The 13,676-nt window shown below is 37.8% G+C and overlaps 1 protein-coding gene across 1 annotated transcript in view; it reads left to right on the top strand.

Moving 5' to 3' along the window:
- The window catches only part of LOC149065552 (uncharacterized), a 203,294-nt gene that overhangs the window by 163,989 nt on the left and 25,629 nt on the right, over positions 1-13,676 (top strand). The window contains exons 6-7 of the mRNA XM_089253897.1: positions 9,185-9,241; positions 12,617-12,753. Coding sequence (XP_089110023.1) covers positions 9,185-9,241; positions 12,617-12,753 — 194 coding nt within the window. The remainder of the gene's footprint in view (positions 1-9,184; positions 9,242-12,616; positions 12,754-13,676) is intronic.

Consider the following 13,676-nt stretch of genomic DNA (forward strand, 5'->3'; position numbering starts at 1 on the left):
TCCATACCCGAACAACAAGGATTTAAGCGCAATATTTGTTAGAAAGGTAATCGCCTTGGTATGATTTGTATATATATATATATATATGTGTGTATAGATGGCGCTGCCCGTCCACGAACCGGTTCAAGTTACAAGCATGTGTGTGCTTGCTTGTATATTTTCCTCTTTTGTAATGAAGTCCTGTCTTGGTCTTCGATTTGTTCGCCACTCTCTCTCAAAAATATTCGTGAATATATTCAAATTCAAAAATTGGAGAAAAGTTTTGGGGGAAAAACACCATGAATGAGGGAAAGGTACGTTGTCCGCTAGTTTATGCTTTTACTTTCACGACTTTACTTTCTCTGTTTTTGAATTCAAATATCTCCGCGAATATTGCACTTAAAAACGTGGAATATTTTTTTTGTTGGCCCCAGGAGAGACAGGGCAACAGTTTTTTAATTGGAAGTTAGAAAACAGGGAAACATATAAAAATGTAGATTTTTTTTTACTTTATACAAATACAAATACAAAAACAACGCCTCAACAGGCAAAATGCCCAACGAGGTGGCTGATAAAAAGATGCCCATAAAAATATGGTTGTCATATGTTTCAAAAATACAGCAACCCAATTAAAAATGCAATTAACACAAATTACAAACAATATATACACCTGATAAAATATTATACAATGCCCATAAAGAATACTTATGGTTGTCTTATTCTAAGAATGGATAGCTTCTCGATTTACCCCAACATGTTTATCGTATTTCTTTTTAAACGTGTCAATTGTGTTACAATTTACTACCTCCGGGGGTAAGCTATTCCATTTATTAACAACCCTATTGGAGAAAAATTCCCTGCGACACCATAACCTTGCATTGTCCCTCACCAATCGATACTGGTGTCCCCTTGTAAAAGCAGTCGATTGGCGGTGTACTAAAAGTTCATGGTCCATCCTATCCATCCCATTGAAAATTTTGAACACTTCGATCATATCTCCTCGACACCTGCGTTCATCCAATGTAAACATATTCAAAAAATGAAGTCTTTCTTCATAACTCAAGCCCTGTGTGCCAATAAGGACACGCGTAGCTCTTCTCTGCACCCCTTCAACCAAGTCTATGTCCCTCTGTAGGTATGGTCTCCAAAACCTTACAGCATACTCCAGTCCAGGACGAACTAAGCCTCGAAAAAGCGGAAGAATGACTTTAGGAGAACGCGAAGAGACCTTTTTGAAAATGAGACCAAGCATTCTATTCGATTTTTTGACAACCGCTGAACAATGTTCAGAAAACTTAAGTCACTCGTCAATGAGAATTCCCAAATCGGTGACTCTAGTTGCATCCGGGATAGTGACACCATTCAACTCGTAAGAGAACCGTGGGTTGCTCGAACCAAAATTAGCTATCATGCACTTATCTACGCTAAACGTCATGCTCCATTCATTTTCCCATGCTGCAATCTTGTTTAAGTTGGTCTGGAGCAACTCCCTATCGCTTTCATTTCCGATTACCCCCATTAGCTTCACATCATCTGCGAATTTGCTAGTAATTCCATCGATACCCTGATCGAGTTTGTCGATAAAAAGTGAAAAAAGTATGGGGCCAAGGACACTTCCCTGAGGAACTCCACTTGTGACGTCTGTCCAACCAGAGAATTCCCCGTTCACCATAACTCGTTGCGACCTATCTCTTAACCACGATTCTATCCAATTCAGCAAGTTGCCCCCTATTCCAATCTCGTGTAAACGCTTCAAGAGTTTGCCATGTTGGACCCGATCGAATGCCTTCTGGAAATCAAGGTAAACAACGTCGACATTTTTGCTCTTACCCAAAGCCTTAGTCACGTAATCATAGAAGCAAAGGAGGTTAGTTACACATGACTTCCCCTTCCTGAACCCATGCTGATTATCCGACAATACATTATTCTCGTCTATCCACTTCACAAACTGCCTTTTGATGATAATTTCCAAAATTTTCGAGAGGGAGCTCGTCAAACTCACTGGACGATAATTAGACACCACTTCTCTACTACCCTTCTTAAATATCGGAACAACGTTAGCCAGTTTCCAATCTCTCGGGACGATACCCTCAGCAACACTACTCCTGTATATCTGTGCGACTGGCCGCAACAATTCATTAGCACCTTCCCTGAGAACCCTGGGATAGATATCATCTGGTCCTGGTGCTTTGCTTGCACATACATTTCTTAGAAGATTTAGGACCTCCACGTCTTCCACTTGAATATCGTTGAGCGTTTTATTACCCCATGCAACACCCGTATATCGAATATCATTATCTCCATTAAAAACCGACGCGAAAAAGTCATTGAAAGCACTACACATGCCTACATTGCTCTCTACTTTTGAGCCTCCTATCGAGCCTTTGTGACTCGTTATATTTTCATTCTCGAAACTGGAGTGCAGAGTAATTCATGAAAACATTTTGATCATTTTCATATTAGAACCACATTTCTACGACGAACGATAGATGAAGCATATGCCGAATTAGGACTTATAGGACACCCTGTATAAAAATAGATCTTTTATGAAAAACGCTCGTACGGAAATTTTAACTAGTGATGCTATGAAAAATGAAAATAACATGAGAGATTATATACGGGATGTCCCAAATTGTTTTCGCAACACTTATATCTGCAACCGCTGACTTTATAGAAACATACTTTTAGTCACAAAAAATTTTGAAATGACATGCAGTTACTTGGAATCTCAAAAATTGTTTGAGTGGTCATATACATAAATAATAAAGTAATAAACTTTTCATACAGTCCCCGTGTGCTAATACTTCCAACTGTTAAAATGTAGATCCCGCTCTGAAATGTCATTTGTAAAACTTTTCATATTTTTAATGCAATATTTATCGAGCTAGTAAATGTATAAAACCACCGTGTGTGTTTTTCAACTTATCACTGTGTTGGCAAGTTTCCATTTTCTCAAAAACTGCCATTTTTTAGGGACTGTATGCAAATAGAATTACCGTATGCAAATTTATTTATTTTTATTCACAATAAATATCAATTAATTTTTTTTTATAAATATTTCCACAATTACAGAATTTTAACAACTTTGACTTTAATTTACGTTTCGCAATTTGTGAACCACACCCCCAATCATTGGCGATAAATTCTGTGAAAACTTCAAAGTCAAATATCTTAGTTAAATATCGTTAATATTTCATTTAAAAATATCGAATTTTTGTAAATGACTTCTCAGAGCCTCAGGAAGTTTTAGCACACGGGGTCTATACATAAAAAGTTACTTTTATATTTTTTTATGTATACGAACTTTAAAAAATTTAAAACATTTGAGTAACTGAACGTTATCTCTATAGTAATTTTTGTAATTCAAAGTTTCTAAAGTCACTGGTTGCGCAGAGATATTCGCTGAGCAAATAATTTGGGACACCTGTATATTAAAAACTATTTCGTTAGTAGATTCGTTTCTCAGCGCGATAGAGGTTGAAATCCAAGAAATTTCTCCATAATTGTTTATTTTCGTTTATCACGTTTCCGCAATTTCTCAGATATGCATCATATTGTACGATTTATATTGCACGCTCGCTGCCATGAATAAAACTGCGATGGAATTTTCATAGCAGCTACACATGTGCGCGTCATTTTCATTTATTAGTTGAAATTCTTGAACGACGCCGGATCAGAAGCTAACAATAACTGTTTAATGCACGTGTCATCCATCATATTGTTCAAGCCGTGCGACATAATTTCATTCTCATTTTTATAAAATCAGCCGATCATCTTATAAGGTTTATACAAATACAAATTTAAGGCCACAACAGGCAAAATGCCCAACGAGGTGCCCGAGAAAAAGATGTTCATAACAAATATGATGTCATATATTTCTAAAATGCAGCAACCCTCCCCCCCCCCATTAAAAATACAATCATAAAAACATGATAAAATATAATACAATGCCCATAAAAATATTTACGGTTGTCTTATTCTAAGTATGGATGGTTACTCAATTTACCCAAACATGTTTATATTATTTCTTTTTAAACGTGTCAATTGTGTTAGAATTTACTACCCTCGGGGTTAAGCTATTCCATTTATTGACAACCTTATTAGAGAAAAAATTTCCTGACCACAACCTAGTTGTCCCTTACCAATCGATACTGGTGTGCAGTCGTACAAAGCAATCGATTGATGGCGTATTAATAACACTATATTTGGTGTGCTGATTTCGAATATGAAAACAGTTTTTCTCTGTCAGCTGTAGTTTTTGAGATTTACCATGGTTCAATTATGCAATATTTTAACATTGAGTAGTAGTGAAGTTTTTATATATATATATATATATGTGGATTCGTTTTCCTCTGTTTTTTTTCTGCCTGCTCCGTGTGTCCAAGTTGTATGCGTGTTGTCCGGCTTTCGCAACGCATGGGGTCGTTGGACAATTCGGATCAAAATAAAGTATTAAGTATTTTTAAATCTGTTCCAGGATTTTTATTCCGCAAATCACGAACAACTACATAAATTATAAAGTTCTTTGTTTTGAAGGGTGAATAAAAGAAAAATTGTCATCCAATCGAAGAAGTTGTAATGATCATCCCGATGTATTTTGCTGGGTGAGTACACCCTAAAAGAGAACGGTCAAGTCATTTTTCTGATTTTTTTAAAAGAGCTTACCTTGGGTATTTTGGCGTTAGGCTTGGTGACCAAGATAAAGTTTGGACTCCGCATACAGTATGTAAAACTTGTACATAACATCTATGACAGTGGACTAATGGGAAGAGAAGGGATCTAAATTGGGTCAATACCCATTTCTCACTGACCAAAATGAAAGAGGAATGCGATACCATCACTTAGGTCATAGAGACGATAGTTTTACAGACATCAATGAGTAATTTGTGTGGACTTGAAAATTGTGCACTTTCTTCTTGGTCAGCAAAGGGGCTATACGAAATATCATTGCTTCGTGTGCCTATGGGATAGCAGAGCCTAACAATACCACTGGATAAGAAAAAAAAGTGGCCTACGAGAGAGAACATGGTTGTTGGAGAAAAAAATGTCGTTCGTGACCCGTTTGCCAGGCGGGACAGAATTATCTCACTTCCGTTGTGTATAAAGCTAGGGTTAATGGAACAGTTCATGAAAGCTCTTGATCACCGGACAGTCGTTGCTTTGCATGGACAAAAACGCAGGGAATAAGTACAGAAAAACTTAAAGCTGGAAGTTTTGGTGGTCCTCAAATCAGACAGCTCATAAATGATCCTCATTTTGTAGATTCCATGAATGAGACAGTGTGGATCTCTCATTTATCCTTGTTGTTAAGAAATTTCTTGGCAACCACAAGGCTGAAAACTATGTTGAACTAGTTAGAGACCTTGGTTGTGATATGGGCATAAAGGTTCATTACTTGATTACTAGCACAGCCACTTGGACCATTTACCCGAAAATCTAAGTGATACTTAGTGTGATACAAGGTGAACGATTTCACCAACACATAAAAGCAATGGAAGGCCGATACCAGAGCAGATGGGATACTCATATGATGGTAGATTACTGTTGGAATCTGTAAAGAGACAGCGTTAACAAAGTTCACTTAAGAATTCCAAACAAAAGAAGCTTTTGGAGTGGAAAAAAAAACATTTCCTGTTGTGTTTTTATCTGGTTTTTTTTTTCATTTCTGATTTGTAATTAAGGTATTAAGATTGACAGGAGTATTGCTATGTATTTTTCAATCAATTGAAATGATAAAAATTAATTAAGCAATTTTTTCTTCAATTTAACGACTATACCGTAAGCCTAATTTAATGTGTTAACGGGAATAACACTGTTTTCATATCTCGCAACAAGAGCTGATGGGCGAAAACTAATGCCATATTCGTTTTCAGCACATGAAATACACATAAAGTCAGTCAAAACGCTAAAGGTCATGCTCCAATCGTTAACCCATGCTGCAATCATACGCAAGTTCGTCTGGAAGCTTTCCCTTTCGCTTTGATTCCCGACTACCCCTATATATGCTTCACGTCATCTGCGAATTTGTTCAGAATACCCTGATCGAGTTTACCTATAAAAATTGGAAAAAGAATAGAACCAAGGACACTTCCTTGAGGGACTCCAAGGAAGATTGGCACCTGTCCAATCAGAAAATTATCCTTTCACCATAACCCGTTGTGACCTATCACGCAACCACGATTCTATCCAATTCAACAAGTTGCCTCCAATTCCAATCTCATGTAAACCCTTCAAGAACTTACCATGTTGGACCCGACTAATGCCTTCTGGAAATCAGATCCTCACCATCGCTCACCATCCTCTGCTACCACGTCTTAATTGAAGTACATCCTCTGAAGTCTTTATTGAAATGGTTTCACATTCATCAAGGACGATCTGCACAAGGTCTGCAATCGTAGTAGGGTTTCGTTGGTAAACTGCGTCCTTGCAGTGGCCCCAGAAGAAGAAATCGCATGGATTTGAATCTGGCGTATACGGTGGCCAATCCATACCCTTACCCCTTCCGTTGGGGCAGTGCAAGGCAATCCAGTGCAATCTAATTTACTCCAGGAAAATGGAGGAAATTTTTCAGTCCGGTCATCGAATGAGGTCGTGCACCATCTTGCATGAACCAAATTTTTTCAGGTGATTCATCCAAGCCATTACGGATAACCACCAATTCCTGCAAGATTTTTATGCAACGACACGAAATCACTGTATCCAGTAGAAAAATGGGCCCAATGATGTCTCGGCTGCATAAAGTTGTCCGTACAATAATTAATTTTTTATGAATACACAGAGATCGTGGAACGCATGCATGAGGATTTGCCGTTCCCCAAATCCGCTAATTCTGTATATTTACGAAACCGTGTGGATGAAAATATGCTTCATCGGAAACCATAATCGATTTGCGTCAATGTTGCCATTGTCGATCGATTGCAACACTTCATTATCAAAAATCCGTCGCTTATGTCTCGAAACTACTAGAAGTGGTTGAAACCACCAGAAGCTGTGTTTCGAGTTCGTATGGAAATATTTCGATAGAAGTTCGGAGTATTTTTTTTCTGTGTGTTGGCGTCTTACTTAATGAGCATGCAGCTGCAGATTTGCGGACCGATCCTTTCGGATATGTGGCCGTTCAACGCTGCCCGCAAAATCATCTGCAACATTAACGGTTCCTTTAAATTCCTCGAACCATTGTATAATTCGAATGTGGACCGCTCGCTGCGCTAAATTTCCTCTGGAGGCATTTTGTTGTCGCTGTTGTACTCACTCCATTGGTGGTGGTGTTCTAAAACAATAAATATTTCTTTTTTGCTCCAAAGAATACATCATTTTCGCACTTTGCTAATACTGGAATCGTTACGCACTTTGCTAATACTGGAATCGTTACACACTTCTCCACTGACAAACTCCCAAACGGATCTCCACTGCATTAACCCTACCACACACCAGCTCCGATCATATATATCGCTCTACGATACGCTATTCCCAACCGGTGGAAACTCCATCCATCGGCGGTCGCCCTAGGCTCGGTAGGTAAAGAAGTTGTTTCCGACGTTCTATGCCCGGATCCGAACTCACGGACTTTGATGGCAACCTTAACATTGTAGACGAGCATCGTACCACTGCGCCACTCGGGCGCTTACACATGGTCCTACTGGCCTCCAGGTATGCTTCACATCCAGAAACAAGCCGTTGCAGAGTCACCTGTTGGTGAAAATGTGTACTGCTAAAAAAAGCGAACTGAAGAAAAATCCCGACTTCACAACATTTACATTCCGCAGGAATGACTTAATATTTTAATATGTCACCTTTTTGTTGCTATCCCATTTTAAACGTCGTCAGTCCATTTTGGGAAACCAAAATAGTTGACGTTGAATTTGTTTTTTTTGTCTCAAAATTGCTTCGTTTGTATTTAATGTTATTAAATCTTCAGACTGTGTAACAGAGAAGTGTTGAAATATTGTTTGTCTTTAATGAAAGATATATATTAATTTTGTTTCATGAAGGAAATACCAGTATATTCACTTTGAAATCACTGAAAATTTTAGACGATATCAGGATACTTGCCGTCTGGCTACCTTTCAACATCATCTTATACGACTTCACTTTCGAAAAGTCCAATACTCCAATAAGTGTCCTTCAATTTTCACGTCAACAACATTACTGCTTCTTTGAGTTCATCTAAAAATGGGGAATCATTTCGAGTTTAGATATATCCAGTTATGTATAAGTTATAGAAAGACCGATGCGTTAAAATTTTGAATGAATGTCATTCAATTTCTACCCAATCGAGAAAGTCACATTCAACTTACCAGTCGATTCCACTTATACGAGGAATGCAGAAACCAACATATTTGATACTGTGAAACAGAGCTCCAGCATTGAACTAAACTAGTTATATTAGATACTATATTAGATTCTATTTTCTATAATTAAAATAAATTCTATGTCTTTATAAAATGTACATTTCTTGATCGATGTTCCACTATACAGGGTGATTCTCAATGGAACAAACTTTAAAAGGTGATATAAGACTCCCCTAAACAACCATTTTTGGCCACTGAATGTGCGGTCGAATCGCAATAGCAAAGGCGGTGTAGAATGTTTTAACAGGATTAACAATAATACTTCACCAAAAGCAATTATCATATTTTTCTGACGGATTTGCTGCAATAAGAGCAAGCAACCATTCGAGGGTGCAGGGTATTATAATGTGGTAGGCCTTCTCATTGTGCAACCTGGGTAACGCAAATTCTACCACAAGTCATTATACCGCTTGATCATTGTTTGGCGCATCATAACCATCGTAGCTCTTGCACCAATAAAATTCAAACTCCAATCCCGAATGGTTGATATCACATATCGCAGCAAATTCATCTGAAAAATGTGACATTTCTTTTTGTTGAAGTTCTGTTGAGCGTCCTCTAAAAACACCCTCTACCGTCTTTGGTACTACGATTCGGCAGCACATTTATGTCCAAAAATACTTGTTCAGGGGGTCTTATATCACCTCTTAAAGTTTGTGTCATGAATTTATAATCATTCTGTACACAAGTTGAACAAGGTTATTAATATTTTTATAAATTATGTTAAATTAAGTAATTTAATGAAACACACACACACATACACTGCATTAAATGAATCGCCAATAACGACTATAATTCGAAATTGATTTTATAAAAAAAACTTGAAAATCACACGTGTATATTTCAATTTTCAGTTAAGGAAAGAGTGGCATTTCCACCCATACCTTCCATTTCAAGAAATACGGAACAAGGTAATTGAAAATTAAACTTATAATGTTCATGTATGTTTAATGACATATCGCATTAATAAATATATATAGAATTTGGAATCTTAAAAACATAATTATAAAAAATCTAACTACACATTACTATAAATATTAATATAATACCAATTATTAATAATTCTATAAGTACCATTCTTGATTATTGGATCACGTGTACATCAATTCCTAGAGAAATATCCTTCCCTGGAATCAGTCAATTAAAAGTTTTGTATTATTTTTTAAGATTGTATATCACTCAAAAAAATAACTTTTCCCTGAGATTATTGCAATTATTTTAGACGTTTTTGAAATCTTCAAATAAAGAAGGAGTGAAAAAAAAACACATTTTCTCTTAAATACTTGGAATTCAATAATTATGTTATTTTCCAGGAAGTCATTTCTATTGATTTTCCTTGTTATTTGTTTTTATCCGATAAAATCCGCCGTCGCTGGCTTTAATTAGTTTTTCTAAACGTTTTTATATTGCTAACTGGATCAAGGCCGATAAAAAAAATTATCCAGGTATTTTTTCATCTCCTGACAAAGAGAAATCCTTAAACAATATTAGGAGAGAGATCCTTAGATTACTTTAAACAATATAAATAACTAGATGAAATGAGACAGTGATTTTTCACGGTGAATGAAAAAAATGTTTCGAATGAAACTGGGGCGTGGTAGCCCAGATAGATACTCGACTGTAGATAGAGGAGAGTGATATCATTCTCGGATAAGTCGCCATCTGGTGGCAGTTGTGAGCTTTGGCCTGAATTATGTCCGACCGCCCACGTACGCGGCCTTATTTAAAATACACATGAGCAAAGATTGAGATATTCGTTGCCTTTTTAGTCTAGTGGTCTAAGGTGATCAACCGGTAAGTAAGAGGGGACTCAACTGTTCAATTTTTTTCTCTCTCCTAAATATATCTTCGCACCAGCCAGTTATTAAAAACCCTCTCATCAGCCAGCTATTAAAAACCTACGTATTAGCCAGCTATTAAAAACCTACGTATTAGCCAGCTATTAAAAACCTACGTATTAGCCAGCTATTAAAAACCTACGTATTAGCCAGCTATTAAAAACTTCGCATAGATAATATACTCACCTAAATTACCAAAGGATGTTCAGAGGTGTCACGAGTTCGATACCCGATTCGTGCTTGGGAAAAACGTTCCTGACACAGGGGTACGACATAAAAGGCGGCGTGACCACAGAAAAATATTGCTACCTCAGAGTCCCACACCGAGGGATTAAAACACCAACCTCTCGGTGAATATAAAAAAGGCTGCCGTTTGGAATGGCAATAAATGGTGGGACCCAGTCTAATTAGCCCTCGTGTGCAGAAAATGACCGTGAGGCGATAGAAATTGAAATCTCAACATTTCGCTTCATTTCATGAACTGAACCGTTTCCTTTATTTGGAATCAATATTTTTATTCAATTACATTGAAAGTATTTTATCATGCACGCAAGCTGTTTTTAATGCATTTTTTTGAAATTTCACAAAAATTTAGGACTTCAATTAGGAGGAATTGAAACTTCATACCAGCACAGAATAGCACAAGCAATCAAGAGCATGTGTAAAAAAATTGAAATAAATCAATGGTTAAATAGTGTTTTTAACGGTGTTTCTACACTGGTGAAATAAATTAAGAGAATTTGTATATTTTATCGAATTTCATGAAAAGAACTGAACTGAATGTAAAACCACTGCTTCTAGACAAAAATGCAAATCTTGTACGTCAAATACGTAAGCGTACATGTGTGTGTAGGCGGAGTCAGTAGAGAAACAGGCTTTATAAGCGCGCGTAAGTTAAGACGCATTTCGTTCGCTAGCACACCTCGGCGAATTTCTTGGTGTTATTTTGCAGCAATCGGTTAATTTCAAATTTTAACAGTAAAAATGAGTAACCACCAACGTTTAGATGATGGAATGAGGTGGCGAATTGTGGGGAGGCTAGAAGCAGGCCAATCTCAAGTCCAGATTTGTAACGCCCAGCGTCGTGTGTAACTTATGGAAACAGTTCCAGGATACCGGATCCATCGAGGGAAAGCCTGGGCAAGGTCGTCCAAGAGCCACGACGGCCAGAGAAGATCGCCATTTGTCGATTATAGCGAGGCGTAACAGGAGTGCTACAGCTTTTCAGCTCTCTCGTGACTTGTCTGCAGCCACAGGAACCCGTGTATCAAGGGTGACTGCTTCCAAAAGACTTCATGAGAGAGGGTTGTTTGCAAGAAGACCTGCGCGTCCCGCTCACTTCTACGGACAGGAGAATCCGTTTATCATGGTGCAGACAGCATAGAGATTGGAGTATGGATCAATGGGCGACCGTTCTCTTCACTGATGAGTCCCGGTTCAGCCTAAGCACCGATTCTCGCCGTACGTTCATATGGAGAGAACCAGGGACCCGCTACCTACCCTCCAATGTCCGCGAAATCGACCATTATGGCGGAGGAGGTTTGATGGTCTGGGCAGGCATCATGTTGGATGGCCGCACACCTCTCCATGTCTTTGAAAGAAGCACTGTGACTGGTGTGAGGTATACGGATGACGTCTTGGAGCCCATGTTCGCCTTTTCAGGGGTGCAGTTGGCCTTGAGTTCATTTTAATGGACGATAACGCGAGGCCACATAGAGCTCTTCTGCCCGACGATTTTCTAGAGAGTGAGGATATTCGCCGGATGGATTGGCCAGCCAGATCTCCAGACCTTAACCCTATAGAGCATGTCTGGGACGCTCTGGGGAGGGCAATTGCAACTCGCAACCCCCCTCTGGGAACCATCCAGGGAATGGAAACAGCGTTGCTGAACGAGTGGGGCCAATTGCCACAGGAAATGATAAACTGCCTTATTTCAAGTATGAAATCACGCTGCGAGACCTGTATATCTGTAAGAAGGGACCATACCCCCCCTATTAACCCATCTATTAACCCATTTTTTTGTATATTCTGCAACCACTGTTTCATACCTTCCGACTCCAACGAGTGTTACGCACGATCATGCGGGCGTATTACGATTATTGAATGGTTATTTGTTTTGTATTGTATCAATGTATGTACACATCAAATTTCATCAAAATCGGTACAGTAGTTCTAGAGATAATCGACCAGGTCTGCAAATTCTCTTAATTTCTTACACCAGTGTATTTCATCATGTTAAAGGTATCATCAACATAGGAGAAATCAAAAAGTTATACTCAGAATCTTTATTACACAGTATAACACATAAGGGCTACCTAACAGTTGGAGATTGCTCATGGGACATTTCGCTGATCAATGCGTTCTAAGAAACTGTGACACACCGTATGGGAATCTCTACTCCAACTAATAGTTTTAGTATGTTCTTATAAATGGCAGTTCGTTTTTCAGTTCCACCAAAAGGACCGATTCTTCAATTTAAGCCAGATCGAAGCCAAGTTTCAATCGGTGAAAATGTAACCATATTGTGCTATTCAGGAGAATCAAGAACCACACCAGATCTATCGTGGTACATAAATAAAGAAAAGGCGAGTACAGAATGATTTCTCTACTGTATTTTTTATAACATTTCTTGATTTAAATATCTTGTATTGTGTAAATTGATGATTGTGATTATATGTTAATGTTTTTTTTTCAGGTAAATAAAGTATTTTAACTTTTCGTAATTAATGGGAAAAGTGAAAAGTTAGGTAAAATCAATATTAATACCAAGTTCCCTGAGCAATAATTGACTGGGGATAGTTACTGAAATTTCCTGCATATAATCCGCATGCGACAATATCGTTCATCAATAATTAAATTTTAAGGGGTTTTCCCCTCACGTTTTTGCAGGAAAAAAAATGTCTTCTTTCTAACCTTTAAAAATCAACTGCAGATAAGGAGCAGTGGTATACAGGGTGTCCTGTAAGTCTTAATTCGGCCTATAGCTCATCAACCGTTCGTCGTAGAGGTATGGTTTCAATTTAAAACAATGCTGAAAATGAGTTCAGATATTACCCAGTATCGGTTTTGAGAGTGAAAATGCAGTATGTCACAAATTGAAAAAAAAAAAATGTTTATACGGTCCCCCGTTTTCTAACTACCAATCAGAATGTTGTCGCCCTATCTCTTCTGAGCCCAACAAAATATAAAATCCCACGTTTCTAAGTACAATATTCGCTCAGATACTTGGATTCAAAAATTGGAAAAAAAGTTGCGGAAGAGCAGCATAAACTAATGTACAACGCATTTTTCCACCTCGTTAATGCTGTTTTTAAATTTTATCCAATTTTTTTTTAATTCCAGTACCTCAGAGAAAATGTTGCATTTAGAAACACGGAATTTTGTTTGTTGGGCTCATAGGAAACCAAAACAATTGTAAGTTAGAGGGCCAGGGGATCATATAAACATTTAGATTTTTTATTTTGTTACACAGTATTTTGACTTTCAAAACTGGTACAGCTTAAATACC

This window comes from Pholcus phalangioides, unplaced genomic scaffold (assembly GCF_987345545.1).
Source record: "Pholcus phalangioides strain wild (caught in Gottingen) unplaced genomic scaffold, Ppha-v1.0 ptg000039l_1, whole genome shotgun sequence".
Classification (NCBI taxonomy): domain Eukaryota; kingdom Metazoa; phylum Arthropoda; class Arachnida; order Araneae; family Pholcidae; genus Pholcus; species Pholcus phalangioides.